This window comes from Leucopleurus acutus (genome assembly GCF_964270905.1).
Source record: "Leucopleurus acutus genome assembly, chromosome: 19".
Classification (NCBI taxonomy): Eukaryota; Metazoa; Chordata; class Mammalia; order Artiodactyla; family Delphinidae; genus Leucopleurus; species Leucopleurus acutus.
Genome location: NC_139161.1, coordinates 37,614,063 through 37,635,216, shown reverse-complemented (window position 1 = coordinate 37,635,216; position 21,154 = coordinate 37,614,063). Strand labels below are relative to the sequence as shown.

The 21,154-nt window shown below is 48.7% G+C and overlaps 1 protein-coding gene and 1 pseudogene across 2 annotated transcripts; both read right to left on the bottom strand.

The window, feature by feature from the left end:
* Positions 1 to 462: 462 nt before the first annotated feature.
* LOC309976120 (neuroligin-2-like) lies at positions 463 to 5,271 on the bottom strand (the record flags this gene model as incomplete). Its single annotated transcript, XM_082861597.1, is given in 7 exon segments — positions 463 to 468; positions 1,833 to 2,207; positions 2,210 to 2,690; positions 3,490 to 4,086; positions 4,452 to 4,644; positions 4,768 to 4,981; positions 5,134 to 5,271. Coding segments are annotated over 7 exon segments (1,980 nt in total). The 5' UTR covers positions 5,248 to 5,271.
* A 13,313-nt stretch (positions 5,272 to 18,584) lies between these two features.
* Positions 18,585 to 20,781, bottom strand: LOC309975015 (peroxisome assembly protein 12-like; annotated as a pseudogene). The gene is made up of 3 exons: positions 20,652 to 20,781; positions 19,803 to 20,356; positions 18,585 to 18,984 (listed from the first exon to the last, which is right to left on the bottom strand). The product of its transcript is annotated as a peroxisome assembly protein 12-like (transcript).
* Between the last annotated feature and the right edge of the window lie 373 nt (positions 20,782 to 21,154).

Below are 21,154 nucleotides of genomic sequence, written 5' to 3'. Positions count from 1 at the left end.
GAAAGGAGCTAGACCAGGCAGGGGAAGGGGTAGGAAAAGAACTAAGTTTCCATGGGTGGAGGTGGGGGCAGAGGGACAGGCAGGAGGCAAAGTTCTGGGGAGCCAAGACCAGGGATTTGGGGGTCAGTGGAAGACAGCACTCCACCCCCTATTCAAATTTGGCACTAATGAACCCACAAAATGCCAGCAGACGAGGATCGGCTCCTTCTCGGCTGGTGTCCCTTGAAACGCTTCCCGACATTGCTCCCTTCCCCAGAGGCCCAGACCGTTTCTCTTTGGGCAGTCGCCTTACACACATCCTCTCAGATCAAATTCTTCCTGCTGGTGTCTGCCCAAGCGCTGTCCCCCACTGCCCCCTCCATCTGTTCCTCAGTGCAGCTGACCCCGCTGTCTCCCCCAACCTGTCCGGGGAAGCCTTTCTCCCCTGCTCTCCTCCCCTCCCCCCTCCACTGCTCCTTTCCTTCAGCCCTGGGGCCCAGGGGAGAGGGGGCAGGTCAAAGGAGGGGGTGGGCAGCTGAGGGGAGAAGCTGGCTTGGGACCAGGAAGGGATGTCTTCAGAGGGGGACAGCGAAGGGGGGAGGGAAAACAGGGGCAGAGAGGGAGGGATGAGACATGGCGAGAAGAGGGACGCAGGCGGGACCCCTTTAGCTGCCACCTCCCCCTCTCCTGTATCCTACCTGCCCTGGCCCAGGGCTGAGGAATCCTTGGCACGTTTTGGGGGGTCTTCGCCCCTCAAACCCACCTCAGCAGTTTGGCACGGATGAGCGACGGTCTGAGGACTGAGGGAAGAAGGGCTGCCCTCAGACCGCGGTGAGAGTTTTGGTCAAACATGCACGGCCTCTGTGGGTGGCAGGTGCCACGCAGCCCCCCACCCCACCCCACCCCCCGAACTCTAGGGGAAGGAAGGGCAGAGCTTAGGGTCTGTTCATCTCCTCAGGGTTTGTCCCTCCCCCTCAGCTTCTGTCAGTTTGAAGTCCTTTCACACCTGCTGTGTGAGAAGTTAAGTGCTGGGCCTGAGGCCCTAAGATGCAGGGAAGTGCTGGAGAGAAAGGGGCTGTCTGCATGGGAAAACGTACATCCACATGCAAGAACATGTTTCCACTCAGAAATGCATCCTGGACCCAGGGGAAGACAAGTTCCCAGGCAGCACAGGGATGCAAGGTCTCCTCTCTTCCCCGTGGCAGGGAATGTGTGTCTGTCATCTGTGGAAGGCGAGGCCTGCCCTGGGGAGACCGTGCTTCACCTCACTTGTGCCACGGGGGATACACATGCTTCGCTGGGGCGGGAGGGCTGGGGGCAGGGCAGGAGGGCTGTGATTTCCTCGCTACTTCCCAGGCACCACCCTGCGTCGTCCGGTGGCCAAGGGTCGCTGTTTGTGAACACACCGCTTCCAGGGTCTCCAGGGGGTGGGAGGAGGGAGGAGGTGGGGGCACAAATCCCCACAGAAATTCTTTGAGGGAGCCAACATGTGTCCAGGGCGGCAAAAAACCCCTCACCCTGCACATGGTTTCTCACCCCCTCGTGAGAAAGCACACCTCCACGTGGGAAAATACTTCCACGTCTCCACACACCGAAGACGGGTGTCCAGACGACGGAGGGGAAAAAACACCCCCCCCCCCCCCAGTTGTTCAAAGGCCCGGGTCTACAGAAGAGAACGGGCCACTCCGCGCGGGAGAAGCGCACACATCCCGGCGAGGAAACCCATGTCCACCTAAAGCTCCTCGATGTGTCACAGCTCCACACGACAAAAGCCTGTCGCCAAGTCCTCCTCCCTGCCTTCTGAGCTGGCCGGGAGGGCCGGGGAGGGGGGCCTCCCCGAGCCGCCCCCATACCCGAGTGGTGGAGTGGGGATGGGGGAGCGTGTTGTTGTGGCTGGTAGCGGTGGGGGGAGGCGGGGGGAAGGGCCCAAAGGGATGCAGGGAGGGGGGCGGCGGGGGAGGGGGTGGCCCCAGGCCGCTGGGCAGCAGGGTCAGGGCCCCGGGGGCCAAGAGTGGCAAATCGTCCGGCGCCCGGCGCAGGGCCAGGGTGTAGTCGGGCGGGCAGGCGGGGCGCAGGGCCTCCGCAGGTTCCGCCCCGACGCCCCCGCCCCGCTTCAGCTGCAGCGACACCAGCTTCTCCTCGGGTGGCAGCTCACGGCCCGCAGCAGGGAGCAGGGTGCCCCCGCCGAGCACGCCGGTGCCCGAGCCGCCGGGGCGGGGTGGGTGGGGAGGCTGAGCCGCCTGCACCGCAGCTCCTGCCGCCGGTCCCGCTTGTAGTAGAGGGCGGCGAAGGCAAGGATGTTGAGGAAGAGGAGGGAGGCGCCCACTGCCACGGTGACGCTGAGCTCCGTGGAGTAGTCTCGGGAGTCCCCGGGGAAGCGGTCGTAGGCCCGGGGGCCCGGCTCGGGCTTGGGCGGGGGGCGGCGAGTGCCGGGGGCACCAGGGGGCGGGCGCGGCGGCCAGCGCGTGGCGTAGGGAGGGAGGCGCGTGGTGGTGGTGAAGAGCTCCGTGTGCAGGTTGTGCAGGTGCGGCACGAGCTCCAGCCAGAAGGCCACCTTGTTGGCGCGGTAGTTGTCGCGCACGCGCGGCTTCAAGCCGATGTGCAGGTACTGCTTCTCCTTGCTGTTGAACTTGCTCCACACCACCTCCTCGAAGCGGTTGCGCTTGGTGTGGATGAACTTGGTGTCCTGTGGCACCGGCTGGTTGGGGTCGCTGTGGACACAACGGGGCAGGGGAAGGAGGAGTAAGGGTGAGGCTCCCATGAAAGGCGGGGGTGGGGGCGTGCTATGGGAGGAATGGGGAGAGAGATGGACAGAGATGCAGAGAGCTGGGGAGACGGGAAGTGAGACAGAGACGGATACGAAGAGACAGAGAAACTGCCAGAGACGGACGGACAGACAGACAAATAGGGATGGAGCCAGACTGCCAGAGACAGTCTGAGATGAGGACAGAGGGGCAGAGAGGGCAGAGACAGACCACCAGTGACAGAGGCAGAGTCTGAGAATGAATGAGATAGAGACATATGGAAACAGAGACACAAAAGGACATGAGAGACAGCCAGGGGGAAACCAGCGAGTACAGAGTAACCAGATCAAAGCAAGCAGAGATATCAATAGATTTCAAGAGAGAGAGGCAGAGACAGCAATAGACAGACAGACACAAACCCTCACACACACTCAGATACACAGATGGGAGCACTCAGACAGCGGGCCGAGCTCTCGGAGGAGAAGGAGAGAGCTGGGTGGGCAAGGGAGGGAAGGAGAGACAGACACGGAGCCAAAGGCACCAAGTGAGCCTGCCCCCCAGAAAAGACAGGGACCTCTCTTCCAACTCTTCTGAGTCTTCAACACACACAGAAGAGCTGTCCGGCAGGTGTCTGAGTCGAGAAGGCAAGAGTGCCTTGATGGAGGAATGATGGCCGTGTGAAGGAGAGGGAGAGAAGGGGCTGAGGATGGAGGCGGTGTGTGCCCTGACCTGCAGGGATGCCTGACCCAGCCCCTCTGGCCCTCACCCGGTCTTGGCGAAGTTGGTCCAGTAGGTCATGACCACGGCGCTGAGCATGACATCATTCTTGGAGAAGTTGCAGGGGAAGAGGTCGGTGGCACCCACCATGGGCACACCAAAGACGTAGGGTAGCTCATCCCCGTGCGCTGCATCTGCCCACTCGGGCCGGCCCTCAGCCTGGCAGTGGTGGTAGAAGGTGTAAAAGTAGACAGGGGACTGGTAGTCAGCGTGCAACTTGGCGGTGGCCACAGCCGGTGCCACCCACTGGTGGCCAGTAAAGAGCGCCAGCAGGGTCTTGCGCCACATCTCGCCATTGTCCCTGTCGGCCCAGTCCGTGTACATAAACTTGATGGTCTGCCGCAGCACATCCTTGCCCTCCGGGTAGCCATACAGGTTGTCCACAAAGTTGGAGACGGTGAAGTCGAAGGCGCTGGCGGACACGCCGTCCTCGCTCTCCGCCGAGTCCTCCACGAACTTGAGGCCCTCTCCCTGGTTGACACCGATGAGCATGTCATAGTTGAGGAATTCTCCCTGCTGCATGAAGATCTCAGGGTCATCGGGGACTATGTCACCGTCCACCACGGGCCCAAAGGCGATATCGTAGCTGGGGAGAAGGGGTCAAGGTCGCATCACCTGTTCACTGGCCTCCTCTCAGCTCACAGCCTGCTGTGTCCTCTGCTCAGAAGACCCCTCTCCCCTAGTTAAAACCTTCTGAGCCCTTCAGGGTACTTGACCTCTCAGGAAGTCCTCCCTCAAGCACTTCATGAAGCCTTGTGCACACTGGCTCTGTTTAGGCACCTCTGCCTAGGGAAGGCTTCTGGGAGAAGGCAGGGCCCTGGGAGGGCCTTGAAGTCCACATCTCCTGGCTAAATGGAATGCTTGTGGCCTGCGGGCACCTCTCACCCTCAACCTCCTTGGAACCAGCAAGGAGAATGGAGGCCTGGACCTGGCCCTCTCCCACCCCCATACCGGGCAGGCTGCATGTCCTGGTCCACCAGCTCCCGAGAAGGCTTACGGCGCAGACACTCCACGGCCTCTGCGCTGTCCTCCCGGTCACAGCCCACCTTGGCCGCCAGCAGCCGCGTGTACTTGAGCAGCTGGTAGTTGACAGACCACCTAGAAATAGCAGTGTCACTCTGGGCGATGGCCTTCTGGAACAGCCCTGGTGGGACAGGCAGGCTTTAGGCTGGCCTGTTATCAGCCTGAGGGAGGAGAAGGGGGACCTGGTGGAGTTGGGGGTGTGAGAAAGGGGACAAGAGGGACAGGCTGAGGAGGTGGCTGGTACCTTCCAAATGGTGGGAGAGGATCAGAAGGTTGACACAGGAAGCCCCTGCCCCAGATCCGAAGATGGTGATGCGCTCGGGGTCGCCCCCAAAGTGGGCAATGTTCTCACTGAGCCAGCGCAGGGCCTGGATCTGGTCCACGAGCCCGTAGTTGCCTTTTGCAGCCTGGTCCCCAGTGCTGAGAAAACATGGGGGTAGAGGAAAAAAGGGGGCTTCCTGGGGGTGTCACAGCACACTTTCCCTCTTTCTGGGCAGCTCAGTCCAACCCAGAAGCCATTCTGCTTCTGCTGGGTTTAGAGGAACCCTGCCAGCAGGCCCTCCTCCCAGACTCCAGCCCCTAGAATTGGCTGCCCACCCTCACCAGGCACCCCAAGCCGGTAGTTGAGTGTGGCTACAATGACGTTGCCGTAGGTGGCCAGGACAGAGCCATCCAACATGTTCCCGGTGCCCTCCATGTAGGAGCCACCATGCAGGAACAGCATCACCGGCTTCTTCCCGGAGTCCCGGATATCTGCGTGGGGAGGGGCCGGGTCGGTGGGCCGGGGGGTGGGGGACAAGGACACAGTCAAACCAGAAGCAGCACTGCCCAGCTCCCAGGCCTGCTGAGTTCCAGCCCAGAGCTCAGGGGACATGTCACTCCCATACCTGGGGGGCAAGACCGGATTCTCCTCCCTCCCTCCCCAGCTAACCCTGGCAGACGATCCCTCCCCACCTCCTGCCGGTGTGCCCTACAGCACTTCTCCCCATGCCTGGCAGACCTTCCAAGAAGCCTAGCAGAGGCAGGACTGGGGGCTGGCCCTCCTCAGGGCATCTGCTGGACCCAGAGGAACCCCTCCCCACAAACACACAGCAAATCTCCTTCCTGCTCCTAGGAAGAGCGAGCTCCCAAGGCTGTCACTGGAGCTAGAGATCCTGGGAGGGTCCTGGCGTTTCCTTTGACTCAGGCCGTGGGCCTCAGTTCCACATGGTAGCCTGGTCTGTGGGTGAGGGTGTGCCAGGCCCTAGGGTCCCTAGGGGCTTGGTCTCCTCCCCAGTTACCATGGCAACCCCAAGCTTAATTACTGTGGCCGGAGGCGGCAGGGTGGGAAAGAGCCTGCCTAATGAAGCCAGGGTCCAGCTCTAGTCTCGGACCCCCCAAACTGGCCTAAGTCCTGAGCTCTGGACCCTTCTCTTGCCATGTCCCCAAAGGATCCCATGATCACTCCCATATGTAGAAGGCCCCTTGAGGGGTAACTAATTCCGGAAGAGGGTGGGAGTCTGCGAGGGCTTGCCAGGGTCCCTGCCCCTGCAGCTCCTCCACGATGCAGCCACAGTGCCTGTGCTGGCGTCACCCCTGGCCTCCAGGCCCTCCTCTTTCTTGACACCTGCAATCTCTGACCAGCCTGGGCACTCGGGCAAATAAGATCCAGGCCTGGGCCTCCACAGCTGGTCCCCAGTGCCTCTGCCCGCCTCCCTCATGCCGCTAGGAACTTCCCTCCTGGCAGAAGGTCAACCAACAGGTCACTGAGACACTCCCCTCCAACCCCCCACAGACAGCTTCCTGCCTCCTGTCTCTTAGGACCTTCTATGACACCTCCTTCCACCTGACTTTGGCCAGGAGCTCCTAGGTGGGCAGTGCCCTCTCTGTGTCCTCCCCCAATCCTATTCTTCCCTTTGTTCCTGAACCTCCAGTGGCCTTCCAACAGTTCAGGCTGGTCTCCTGCCCTCCGAGGTCCTGTCCTAAATGTCCTCACCCCTCCCCGCTCCTCCCCACCCAGCACCTCCACTCCCAGCGAGGGGGGAGGGGGAGTCAGAAAGGGGAGGAGCAGGAAGGGGGGCTGGGGCGACAAGAATTCAAAACCAACAACAAAAAAGAGGATCAAGAAAGAAGAAAGAAAAAAACAACAACCAAAAAACAAGAAGCTCTCGGGGCAGATTCAACAAGAAAATTAAAAAACCCCAAAAAAACAAGAAACCAAAAAGATCCGTTTTTGGAAAAAAAGAAAAAAGTTCTTTGCACTTTTTCAAAATTCTGTGGTGAAACTTCAAGATATTGGGCCCTGTTTTCAAAAATGTCCAAATTCTTTAATTTGCTTCAAATGTGCGTTTTCTGCATCGGACAGGCTTTTTTTTGGAAACTGTAGCAGCTTTCTGCTGTTTCGATTGTGGCATCAATTTGCCAACTTAAACTTGTTTTTTTTAAATGTTATTTTGCTCCAAATTAAAATTGTTTTTTCAAATGTTATATTTCCCAACTTTAAAAACAGTCCAAATGTCTTGGGCTTCCCTGGTGGCGCAGTGGTTGAGAGTCTGCCTGCCGATGCAGGGGACACGGGTTCATGCCCCGGTCCGGGAAGATCCCACATGCTGCGGAGAGGCTGGGCCTGTGAGCCATGGCCACTGAGCCTGCGCGTCTGGAGCCTGTGCTCCGCAACGGGAGAGGCCACAACAGTGAGAGGCCCGCGTACAGCAAAGAAGAAAAAAATAAATAAATAAATAAATTTGTTTTAAATACAATTTATTGAACTGTAACTTTATAAAACTTAATTTTTAGTAATGACTGTTTAACAACTGGCTCAAAACATTCCTGAAAAGTTAACAAATGGCTCTCGAGCCAGTAAGAGCCAGTTCCAATACACCAGTGTAAGGCAATCATCCCCAGACAATTTTCTTTTCATCTGATGTGGGAAATTGCCTTTTATAAGATACTTCATTTGGGCTTCTCATCACCCAACAAAATTTTCTCATGTATGGAAAGTAGGATACTTGAAGATTCAAAAAACACAGAATTTAGTGTGTGTGAGAAGTTCAAAGTCATAGGAAACAGAAGGAAACCTGTTTAATATACAGGTTCCAAAGAGGTAGAAAGGACAGGAAGGGAGTTTTCTCCATCTTACCTGGATCTGTGTCTATCACCATGCCTACCCATTCCTGAGTTGTCAGTTTGCAAATATCCTTGTCCTTCACCATCCAGGAACAGGGAGCTTCTGAGAAAAGTGCACCACAGAATGACTTCACTCCGATCACACAAGCATAGCCATATAGCTCTCCCCCAGCTAACACATCCAAGATTTTGACTGTGAAATCTATCTGGCATTGAGACTGGCAAAAATGGACACAAGGTAATTTGTATATTGTGTTTTCTATTTTCTTTTTCAAAGAATCACGGTCAACCTTTTCTTTAGCACATCCCAGAACTTTCTTACTCCTATCATCCACTCCAATAAAAAGATAGCCTCGGGCTTCCCTGGTGGCGCAGTGGTTGAGAGTCCGACTGCCGATGCAGGGGATGCCCCAGTCCGGGAAGATCCCACATGCCGCAGAGCTGCTAGGCCCGTGAGCCATGGCCTCTGGGCCTGCATATCCGGAGCCTGTGCTCCGCAACGGGAGGGGCCACAGCAGTGAGAGGCCCGCGTACCGCAAAAAAAAAAAAAAAAAAAAAAGAAACGAAATAGCTTCCTTATTTTCAGCTATAATTTGTCTCCCTATAACTTCCACCTGCTGGGACTCACAAACAAATCTAATTGCTTTTGAACTAGCAGAACTATACTCTCATGACTCCCAAGGCTCATTGATGTTACTTGGTTGCTGATGACAACCATGATAGATACAAAGTTTTCTGAGAGTCTAGCTCCATATGAACATCTGCTCCACATTTCCCCAAATTTCTCACTCATTCTCCTTTACAAGTTGCTCCTGAGCTATGATTTTACTAAGCTCTTCATGCTCTCAGACATAAACTGAGAGGAATGAGATTTAAAAAATTTTTTTTTTTTTTTTACCTGATGCTCTTGCTTTTCCTCTTATTGCTTCAGTTCCACATCTGGCTTTTGTCTGAATGTTTGCCTTCTGTCACAGCCCCTGTTGCCCTTTGATATCAGCCTGGAAGGAGCAGGAACTCTGCCAGACTCCCCTAGTCTTCATAACATTGACCCCTGAGGAAGGCTGATAAGGACTCAAGAAAAGCCTATGACAGGGCAGATTGGCAGGCCAGGATCTGACCTCTGGGAGAGAATGAAGTATTAGTGGGGAAATTCAGGGGTTTTCAAGTGAGGGGTCAAAGCTAAAACATCCCTCCTCTAAAGGGCTGAGTGTTATTTCTATACATCATACAAGCATCTCCTGTCATGGTTAATTTCACTTCAAAGCTCTACATTTATTTTAGATTAAGCTGTCCTGTACATATCTATTATGAACAATATTAACCTATTCTATCACCTTCCAAATCGTTTGTCCTATTCTATTCACTTTTATTCTCTTTTTCCTACTTTTCCTCTTTGTTGGACACAAGACCCAGCCTAGAAAAATACTCTTTGGTGAAGGTTTGGCTACCCCTGGATGAGAGGATTACAGATGATTTTTCATTGAATTTCTTTTCCTTTCCTTTTTTTCTTTAACTTTTCTCTATTTTCTAAATGGTCTACAATGAACATCAATTGTTTGCATAATTAAAAAAAACAATTAAGTGAAAAAAATAAACAGGTAAGAGACAGTTATCTCTTTTGGGGATGCTGGTTAAACTGGAACAAGTGAATATTGGCCAGCAATTATTGATGATGATGATGATGATGAACCTATGAACGTTAACTTACAAGGACAAAGGGTCTTTGCAGATGTGATTAAGAAAGGATGTTGAGATGAGGAAATTATTCTGGATTATCCATGTGGGCCCTAAATCCAATCACGAGTGTTCTCATAAGAATTCAGTAGAGGGACTTCCCTGGCGGTCCAGTGGTTAAGACTTCGCCTTCCAATGGAGTGGGTGTGGGTTCGGTCCCTGGTCAGGGAGCTAAGACCCCACATGCCTCGTGGCCAAAAAACCAAAAACATAAAACAGAAGCAATATTGTAACAAATTCAATAAAGACTTGAAAAAGTGGTCCACATCAAAAAAAAATCTTAAAAAAAAAAAAAGAATGAGGTAGAGAGAGATTTGATACCTACAAAAGAGGAGGGGGCAATGTGATCACAGAGGCAGAGATCGGAGTGATGTGGCCGCAAGTGAGGGAATGCCAGCAGGCACAGGAAGCAGGAAGAGGCACAAAATGGATTCTGCCCTGGAGCGTCTGAGGGGAGCACAGCCCATGCTGACACCTTGATTTCTGCCCTCGTATGTCAAACTTCTGGCTGTGAGAGAATAAAGTGTTATTGTTTTAAACAACCAAGGTTGTGGCAATTTGTTACTGCAGCCACAGGAAACTAACATACTTCTCTCCGCATAAGTCAAACCATCAAACAACTCTTTGTTTCTACTCCAATTTGCTTATGCTAAAATGGCATTCTGAAATAGGTTTCTGAATACCTCCTCGGGTTTTTTTTTTTTTTTAACTGAGGTCACTCTTCCTATGGAGTTCTGCTTTGTTGGCATGACACTTTGTACCTGTCTGGCTCAAAAGTTATTTCCAGGATAGGAGGCAGAATACATACTATGACGAATAAATCAGCACAGCAACATAGTAAACTGCAGAGGTCTGCTCTCAGCTTCAACTTTAACCCTTTTTCACTCACGTCATTTCCAAATTCAGTCTCACTTTTATTTCATTTTAAAATTTATTATTATTATTTCTTGGCCGTGCCACGTGGCATTTGGGATCCTAGTTCCCCAACCAGGGATTGAACCCGCGCCCCCTGCAGAGGAAGCACAGAGTCTCAACTACTGGACCGCCAGGGAAGTCCCCAGTCTCATTTTTAGTTCTACTACCTACCTTAATTCTCAGTTTCACTCTCACACTGAAATCCTTCTGATATCACTTACTTTTAGAAAGATAAAAAGGACCGTCATTTACTGGACATATGCATTTGGGCACAAGGGACCAAGCTGGGAGTGTGGCACATGATACGGAACCTGAGATTACATGGCCAGTTAAGTGGAAGAGCTGGCATGCACAGCCAGGTCTGTTTAATACAAATGCCCCTACTCCTTCCACTGCCTTTCAAGTTTGGGATTCTGGATTGCTTTGGAGTCTTCAAAATCTGAAATCTACCTAAGTACCTCCTTTTTCCTTCCCAATCAACAGGAAGGACATTTTTGGGGCAGAAGAACTAGGAACTGTATTGTTTTCTCCTTCTTATTCTTTAATGCACTATTAGGGACCAAATCAGGAGAAGGAAGGATAATGTGAAAGATGAGCAAAGAGGGTTTCTCTTCCTTCTTCAGAGTTCCTTAGTTAAGTCCTCTGGTTATGAATAGTACGTTATCAGGCCAGCGAGGAGCTCACATTCTGGCTCTGATACCTCAAAGCAAATGTTCATGATACAAAGCAACTTGAAATCAGTAGCGTGTACAGTGGTTTTTTTCTAGGTCTTGGGAAAATGATCTGGTCACACTGCTGACAGTTGGCGAAGAACTAGAGCTCCCAATTTATTTGTGTTTATTCACCAAGCATTTCAATTTATCAGCCGAGATAGGTATAGCACAGTTTTCCTGGTCAGTAGACACAAACTGCCAAATACCAGCATCCATCTCACTCTCAATTCATTTGTCAAGATGATTCGGCTAGAATAGCAGACTAGATAGCATGGTGACCAAGAGTAACAGTGCTGGTTCTACCACGCCACCACCTGACTCTGGGTAAGTCTCCTTTCATTCATTCTCTCATTCAGTCAGCTGTTTTTTAAAGCACCAAGGGCCTTGAAATCCTAGCTCTAGCACTTTTTGGCTTAGAAAGCTTCGTTAAGATAATCCAAACCTCACATTCCTTCTTTGTAAAGTGGAGATAATAATAGTGCCTTCTCCATACGGTTCTTGTGAGAATGAAGTGCGATGATGTATATAAAAAGGTTAGCATGGTGCCTGGCATATAACGTCAGCTTTTCATTCGATAATCAGTTACTAAGCATTTACTGTGTTCTGAACATGGTACTATGTCCTGGGGCCACCCATCATTTGCACCATTTAGTGACTGCCTTCTTTGGGCCAGATCTGCAACTTTGATGATCTCAAATTGTCCTCGTAACAACTTATAAGACATGCATTATTTTCACTATCTTATAAATGAAGAAACTGAGTTCAGGGAAGTAAAGTTGAAGATTACACACCTAGTAAGTAGCAGAGCTGGGATTTGGACTCCTATCTATCTGATTCCAAAACCCATTTACTATCATTCTGCCATGCAGCCTTTACTGTTAGCAAGAAGAATAAGACACATGTCCTGTTCACAATCTAGAGGGGGAAAACATATATTAAAGAACTCATTGCAATACAACATATGTGATAACACCAGGTGTTATCGCATTGTTCTCATTCAGTTCTCGTAACAGCTCTGTGTGGTAGGTACTGTCATTATTCCCTTTTCACAGATGGGGAAACTGAGGAACAGAGTTTATGGTGCTTGCAAATACTATAGTCCATATACATGACCACTACACTCTAGTGCCATTCTGGAGAGCTAGAAACATATGAACAGTGTGCTTGGGGTGTTCTAAGGAGTGACAGTGACTATGCTTGTGAGAACAAGATAAGATTTCATAAGTGAGATGGTATGTGAGCTGAAACCTGCAAGTAATGCACCAAGTTGAGGGTTTCCGTGGTGGCGCAGTGGTTAAGAATATGCCTGCCAATGCAGGGGACATGGGTTCGAGCCCTGGTCCGGGAAGACCCCACATGCTGCGGAGCAACTAAGCCCGTGTGCCACGACTACTGAGCCTGCGCTCTAGAGCCCGCAAGCCACAACTATTGAGCCTGCACGCTACAACTACTGAAGCCTGCGTGCCTAGAGCCCGTGCTCCACAACAAGAGAAGCCACCGCAATGAGATGCCCGCGCACCGCAACGAAGAGTAGCCTCCACTCGTCACAACTAAAGGCCGCGCACGGCAACGCAGCCAAAAATAAAATAAATAAAAAACATAAAAAAGGACAACCTCATTTCCATAAAGACAAGCAAAAAAACTTACCTTAATAAAAAAAAAAGAGGGCTTCCCTGGTGGCTCAGTGGTTGAGAGTCCACCTGCCAATGCAGGGGACATGGGTTCGTGCCCCGGTCCGGGAAGATCCCACATGCCGCGGAGCGGCTGGGCCCGTGAGCCATGGCCGCTGAGCCTGCGCGTCCGGAGCCTGTGCTCCGCAACGGGAGAGGCCACAGCAGTGAGAGGCCCGCGTGCTGGGAAAAAAAAAAAATAATAATAATAAAAATAAAAGGAGGCACCAGATTGAGAAAGGACGATGGAGAAGGAAGGGGAAAACCAGGCAGAGGAAGCAGCACTTGCAAAGGCCCATTCTCTTCACTGTCTAAAGTCTATCCTTAAAGTACAATGGAGGTCCTTCATAGGTCTGGTACAGAGGACATTCCATTTTTCTCCATTTATTTCCTCATATCTTTCTCCCCATCCCTATCTGACACTCATCACATTCCTCCTGCTGTCCTTCATATGCCACCTCTCCATTTCTTACTAGCTCTCACCTGGACCATTGCAATCACTTGGCAATAGCTTCCCCTTCTTTCACTCTGCCTTCCTTCAATCTATTTTTGAAACACAGTTGCATATTGAGTTTTCAGCTGTGATCACCCATCTCCTCAGACTCTGAAATCTTTAAATCTCCCACTTTCTCCAGAGTAGTCTAAACTACACAGCCAGCAAGCCACTATCTTTAACAGTCTTGCCCTGTCTTTCAGATCTCTTATCACCCCCTTTCTTTACGTTAACACTGGTCCTGAAACTTTGGTGTGAATCAGAATCTCCCCTGGGGTACTTATTAAAAATATACACGCCTGGGTTCCAACTCCAGATTCAAGCTTAATGATTCTGTAAGTCTGGATTGTGGGAGTTTGTCGTTTGGTTTTGATGCTGGGGGACATCTATGTTGTTAAGTTTCCTCCTGGTATTTCCAACTCACTGAATTTTGTAAAACACTACACCAGTTTCAACTTTACCTAAATTTGGTAAGCTCCCCTATGCTTTCTCATTTAATTTGGGAGTTAAATTATTTTCTCCCAGAATCTCCAAATCCAACGCATCTTTCAAAACCTAGATCAAATGCCACCTCTCCCAGGAAGCCTCTCTTGCTCTCTTTCGCAGTTCTTTGATATTTAGTGGCACCTCTTGCTTATTCAGGAAGCGTCCAAGCCCCTGACAAGCCAATGAGTTTCTCCTGGTCGGGGAGAGAGGGACACATTAATCAAAGTCCACCCCAACCCCTAGCCCTCAGGCGGGAATTCGGCGCAAGCACGATACTGTCGGAACACTGAATCGATAGTTCTTCCTGGAAAGCCAGGGCACACACACCCTCTACAGCCTGCCTCAAATGCCCTTCCCCAGTTGTGAAACGAGGCACCAGCATAAACCACTCCAAATGTCAGTCTCCCCAAGGTCGGAGATCAGGGAATTGGAGGGCGGGCGGGGACTACTCAGGGTCTTGCTTTCAACTTTGAGCATGTAGCCCGCCACGCCAAGAAGAGACTGCAAAGACGCCTGCGCCTTCCCGCCCGCTCTCCCCACCCCAACCCCGGCGTTCGCCTAGCCCTCCGATTGGCTGCTCCTAGCACCAGCCAAGCCTCAGGGCTGCGGCCCACGTGGTCCACTGGTCGTCGCGGGATTGGTTGTCGGGATCGGGCTGCCGCGGCAGCCGGCGGGGTAGCGAGGTGGAGCAGTGTGGAAAGCCCCAAGCCCGTACCTCTGGGACTGAACGGCGGCGGGTGGGCTGCGGTCAGCCTCTGCAGGCCTGGGCAGGCCTCCTGAGAGTCTAGGGCGTAAGAGTTTTGGGGGTTCCCAAAGCGGGCTGCGGACCCCCTGCCTGAGGCTTTGGTTTGAGCCCTGGATCCGGCCTTGTGTTTCCCCGGAAGGATGGCGTCTCAGTCTTTCCTGAAGTTGGTGGGGGTTGGATGTTATTATTATTATTATCAGCAGTAGTATTGTTATTGTTGTTATTATTATCGTTTTGAGGATACACCGTGTATAAGAATTGGTGGTCCTGCGCAGGGTGCCATGCAGAATGCCATGAGTTAGAAGTTGGAGGACGGAGGGCTTAGAGATGCTTGAGGGACGTCCTTAACCTATGTGAAATGTTGGAGGTAAGTCGGCTTTATAAACTGTGCTGATGCTTGTATAAACCAGGCGCTTAGGGTTTAGTAGAGAGGGTCGTTCACTGACTGAATTAAACTGTCGCTTATTGAGCCGCCTTCTGTGTCCCAGGCATCATTCTGAGTGTAATGGATGCAAAGGCCAGTAAGAGGAAGTCCTGGTTCTTTAGGAGCTCTGCGTAATGGGGCTGGTGGGAGAGACGGGAGGTGGGGGACGTGAATGGGTGAATAATTGGTGTGTGATGCGTACTGTGGTGGGGAAAAGTGCTGTGGGAGTCAGAGGAGGGGATGACTGAGGGAGTTAGGGGCCACTTAACAGAGAAGGTGACGTTTGAACAAGGTTTTAGAACTACAGACTTTCTCCAGATTGAAAGTGGTAGGGAAGGCCCTCCAGACAGAGGGAAGCATACTGTGGAAGAGAACAAGGAAAGTTTGCCCTCTGTGGCTGGAGCACACTTGGAGCTCTGCTCACAAGTTTCATGCTTTTAGACAAGGTTATTTAAGTTCTCTTAGCCTGTTTGCTTTTTGTAACGTGTACTTACTTCTGCACAGGTTGATGAGATACAGGTTCAAGTCTCTAAACAGGCACTTTACTAGTTTCCCTCTCTTTGTGGAATTCAGTTGCTGAATGGAGAACACAGACCATAGCTGTACGTTTTTAACTATGGAGTATCAAGCTATTGACATTTATAAATGGCTGAAGGAGGCATGTTGTGTCTCCAGAATTGTTATTTAGATACAATGCTGAAAAGCTAGAGAGGTTGACATTGTTTGTGATCCTAGTACTTTAGCATAGCATGTTAGCGATAGTAAACTACGAGAAGGTGTCATTTAGAATAAATAAAATGCAGGCAGCTTTCTCATTCAGAAATTGATCATCCATGTTGTGAATTACCCAGGCTTTGCATTGTTTCCTTTATCTTGCCCATGGCCTGGAGAAAAATGAAATTAAACCTTGTATTTAGCTGGTAGTGGAAAAATATAAATCTGGTAATCAGACCTCAGTTTCTCTTTCCAGCATTGCTGTTATTTTGCTGTGGACCTTTGTCAAATCCTAGCCTCCCTGGGTCTTGGACTCTTTAGCAGACTCTTGTATAAAATTTTTTATGACTATACTTTTCATCTTTGTTGGCAGCAGAACTGTAAATCAAATTGTATATTAAATGAACTGGAGTTTACTTTATAAAGGATTTTAGGAGAAAATCTTTTCTAAAGATTTTGCTTTAGAACTAGATTATAAATCCCTTCACAGACATCCCTGAGATTTTATCATGCATGGTGTTTGGACTCACTAAAACAAGAAATGTTTTTCTGTACTGTAAATGCTTCTCCACTCTACTCTGTATTACAAAAATTTTTAAAAAGCACCTCCAAAACAAAACTTGTTCAAGTTTGCATTTTTGTACAGCAGAGTTGCTTGAGGTGAATAGTAGAAGATCAAATATTGAAAGCCCACGGTTGCAACTTATCTAAAAAGAAGTCTTTTTTTCTCATGGGTAAACCTAAGTTTTCTTGGATGTGAAAATAGGGTGTTGGGCTGCTCTTAGATAATACAAGGAGGTGAAAAGCAATGATGCTATGATGAGTGAAGTATAGTCTGACCTGGCATTGCCATTGCTTCAGTGTTGGCATTGACCAGGGTATGACCCCTTAATCTTCTCTCTGAGCTGATTCTGGTTGTGGTTTTTCCACATTGGTATGTTCTAGCCTATTTGGATACTGGTTTTATTATGTGTAAGAGTGTTTAATATTCTTTTGAATTACTGATACTTTCCTGTTTTTCTTTGTAGGTTGAGGTGAAAAATATGGCTTTGATATCTTCATGGAAAACTGCATTATTTCAGTCCTGAATCTGGTTCGGTTCCCTTATTGACTCATTACTATATTAAAAATGTTTATTTAGCAGTGATTGTAAAATGAAAGTAATTAACATGTACATGTTTTTTGTGGGGAGACTAAGGGGAAACACGTGTTCAGCCTAGAAAAACATTTCTCATTGGATTTCCTGTGAAGTCAGTGTGTCTTGGGTTTAACTTTGAAACAAATTAAAAAATTTTTAAATTAAAAAAAAGTTTACTTAACTATGGTATTTGTTCTGGTAAAACCTTGTGGTTTAATAAGAATTTTTGCAAATATCCATTATACTCTTCTCATGGTACATAAAAGTGTTAATATTTTAAAATCTATAGGATATTCTATTTCAAAATTTAGTTCTATTATCTTAGTGCTATCAGAAAATGTGCTTTGAATGGCTGAAATGAGTTGTATTGGACAACACCTGTCTCAGCAGAGGCACTTAAAAATCATTTTCATCCTTCCTCTTGTAGTAATGATTTTTTTTTAACCCGTATGTTTTTAACCTGTATGTTTAACCCTGACAATCCGGTGTCAACTTAAGTGTTTGTGCAGTATTTCACTTGAGAAATAAGGTATTTCACTCAAGATTGAATTCTTGCTGTTGGAGGAGAGGATTTCTCTCCAATATTGGATTAGCAAAAAAAGCAAAATGTTAATACAGAATGCCTCAAAAAATCAAAGGTAGGGGCTTCCCTGGTGGCGCAGTGGTTGAGAGTCTGCCTGCCGATGCAGGGGACACGGATTCGTGCCCCGGTCCAGGAAGATCCCACATGCCGCGGAGCAGCTGGGCCCGTGAGCCATGGCCGCTGAGCCTGCGCGTCCCGAGCCTGTGCTCCGCAACGGGAGAGGCCACAACAGTGAGAGGCCCGCGTACCGCAAAAAAAAAAAAAAAAAAAAAAACCCGCAAAGGTGGCCTGAATGAAAAATTTACTCTAAATACCTCAACTAATCTTTCGGTTTCCACATAATCATGACATGGAACAGCTCTTTGCCAAAAAACATTTATTCTTAAATTTTACTTAAGCGTTTTGTAGAAACTTTAGTAATAGCCAGAATAATTCATGTCAGCTTAGCAAACTCTTAACAGCAAGCACAAAGACCTTATGAAAAGATCCTGTCTTTACACAGTCATAGTTAGGGCAGTATTTTACTTCATCTCTTCATTAATAGCTTTGCTTTCACACTGAAGTCTTCAGACTATTCTGTATATACATTCAACCCCTATTTTCCTGTAACCAGTTTCCCAAGGAAGATATGTGTGGTTCACAAAGGGATCTTTAAAAGGTGATAAACTATAGCAAATGTTACTTAACAAATGAGTCTCAGCATATGGAAGGAGAAAGTGTTTCTAAGTATTTCTATAAAAAGCATGTCCGTGAGGGGTGGGGTGGGGATGAACTGGGAGACTGGGATTGACATGTATACACTGATATGTATAAAAGTGATAATTAATAAGAACCTGCTGTATTACAAAAAATAAAATAAAATAAAAAAGCAGGTCCATATTTCATACTGTTTGCAAACCGATAAAACCTATTCCTAATAGGCAGATAAATGCTTTCCTTTCTCAAAAGGCCTGCTTCCCCTTTACTACCCACTCTACGAGGTCTAACTTGGGTTTTTCCTGAAAGCTTGTATACCTCTTGTCCTTTAAGGAAGGGGACAGGAAAAGCTTCTGTGCCGAGTACCCTCTTTGATCCCCTTCTCTATGCTGACCCTCACATCCCCTGCCAGTCCTGATTCTCTCACTCTGACCAGCTCGGTCAACTCTAAGTAGAGGTGTCTAGGGAGCAAGCTAAAAGGTTAAGATCAACGAGTACATCCTTTTAAAGAAATCCATGTGGCTGTTTAAAGTTCATACAATTATTAATTGAGGATGATCAAACAATGCTATTTACCGTGCGGAAAACAAGCCCTCTGGCCTTATAGTGCAGTCATTTTGTTGTGAGACAAGGTGCTAATCCCTTTCAGTTCTCAGGGGAGTACAGTTTAATCAGATGCTGTACTTGTGTTGGATAACCTGTGATGGGACAAGCTCGGTGACTCTTCACGTAATTAAACACACAGTGATAACAAAACACATAGCCAGAAGTGGCAAGAACGGTGTCATTCACCCGGGTTTTACGACACAGTGGGCACACAGTCTTCATTTGGGGCAACAGGGGAGAATCAGAATTGTAGTCTAGATGTACCGGTGGTGGTGGAGTAGGCAGGGCAGTCAATGACTTGATGGTTTCTTGGTTTCCGGATGAATACCACCACTCAAGGAACTGCAGGAAGAATACACCCACCGAAAGGCCAGTAGAGAGGCATGAGGCGGCACCTCCCACGGCTTGCTTCAGAGCTGACTTTATCTTCTCGCCAACGCCGTTTGGAGAACAGAACAAGGAGGCAAAAGCAGAAACTGTTTATTTAGGTACAATCACAGAACAACTAATACGCATGCAATTCTTACACTTTGCATTAGAATCGTTGATTCAGCTTGGGGATTGAATAGATGCTGGACTGGCGTTTTCTCTTGTGTCTATTCGAAACAATTCCCTCTTTCTAACCTACCGTATTTTAGGAGTTCTAGGAGCTAAGCTTTGTTTTTAATGACTAGGGCTTTTTTTGCTTTGTGTTTTGAGAAAGAAGTTAATGAGCCATTGATTATATAGACCTTTTATGGGGGTGGAAGATAGTATATCCAGAAAAAGAAATAACTCACTTAAAAAACAACTCAGCAGTACTGAGGAATATATTTGAACTTGTCAGAGAACACAGACACTAGGAGCGGGATAGCACCATGGTTAAGAGCAGTCTTTAGAATTGTACTGATCTGGCTTGAATCTCAGCTCTGCCGCCTATTAGCTGTGTGGCCTTGGCAAAGTACTCAAATGTTAGAACTTAGTTTCCTCAACTGTTAAATGGTGCTAATGCATTTATTTCATTGAGCTGTGATGAGGATTGAGATAATATACGTAAACACCTAGCAAAGTGTCTGGTACATAGCAAGTGTGTGCAAAAATGTAGCCATTATGATGAGGAAGGTTACCAGGATGGCAATCCTTGTTTTATGGATACAAGAATTTTTCGATGATTTTATGAAATACCCCAAAGTGGACTGAAGGGGGTAAATTTCATAAAACTGGGATAAGATTTTAGGATTTATTAATCAAATATGTTGGGGAAATGTTAAGCCTTACCTCCCAGCTGGTTGCTGCATCATGCTGGCTTCGGCTGGTTTGTGCTCCAGAGCTTGTATATCCTGAACTGTAAGTCGACCTAGCCGAACCCCAGCCAGACTCAGCAGTGGTGAGTGATGCTGAGCCTTTCCTAGGATGTATCGAAGCTGCTGTACAAGAAACCAGCCTTCCCAGGCCATATTAACAAATGGGTAGGCTGCCAAAAAGGCTCTGTAAAATCGTTTCCAGCGGGAAGTAGGGGGATGGATGGAATATTCATCCTCTTTTCTCAGGCTAGAAATCAGCTTCTCCAGCTTCACTTTCAGATAGGGAAGAAGAACCAGGAAAATAACTGACTTCCAAAGCTGCTTCTTTGGGAGACCAGCACTGGCCAGTCTCTGAAGCTTGTGTGTGTCTCCTATTACGATCCTCTTTAAGCCATAAATGTTTTCAGAAAACGAGGCGCTGGTTTTAGACAGATAATGTTGCTGGAGCAGAAGATCTAGCAGGGTGAAGATTTCATCAAACCACTTCCACAAGAAGCCGTAGCGGGCAGGATTTGATTCTGCAAGAACCTAAAGCAAAATAAATAAATGAAATTCATTCCATTACACAGCTACTATGCCTTGTATTTATATTTCCTTTTTTTCCCTCTGAATGTCCACACTTTTCTTTCTGGGTCTACCTTAACCTCCCTGAAGTGCTGGGTATTCAGTACACATAACAAGAGACTCCATAACCATTAAATCATGTGAGGTGCATTATATGCTAATTGGTTATTTCAAAACTTAGGCCAAGAAATAAATTCAGATTATTGACTTGGTTTTTACCCGGACGTTCCTAAAACTTTGCAGAGAATTAAATCCTTACCTTGACCACATGCTGAAGAGCAGGTTTCACTGCTGTCATTAAACTGTCCTGTGCTACCACCTCAAAGATGGGTGGCTGGCTGGTCATCCACCGCAGAAGCAGTTGTGATGTGAGCCCAGTGCTCAGCCATAGTTTCGTGTGTGCACTGGGTTTTTCTTTGCCCACAGACTCTCTAGTAAGCATGAACTTTCTGGGGGTGCCAGATGGGTGCTATTTTACAGGAACTGGGCAAAAAAGACCTCTTCCAGAGGCAGAGGGGAGGGGTCTCAAGGGAAGGTGAAGAATGAAGTCAACGCAGACACCCACGTTAGGGAAGTAGTGTGTGGGAGGGGTGAGGTGATTAATGCTGCACCTCACAGGGAAAAGCGTGACTATGGGGGGACAGGTATGGCGAAGGAGCGCTGGCCTCTCGAGCGGCAGTCCTGGAGGCGGCCAATCACATACTCCCAATCCGGAGGGCTCAAAAGCCAGGCGGCTCTGAGGGATCGAAGGTACCAGTGCAG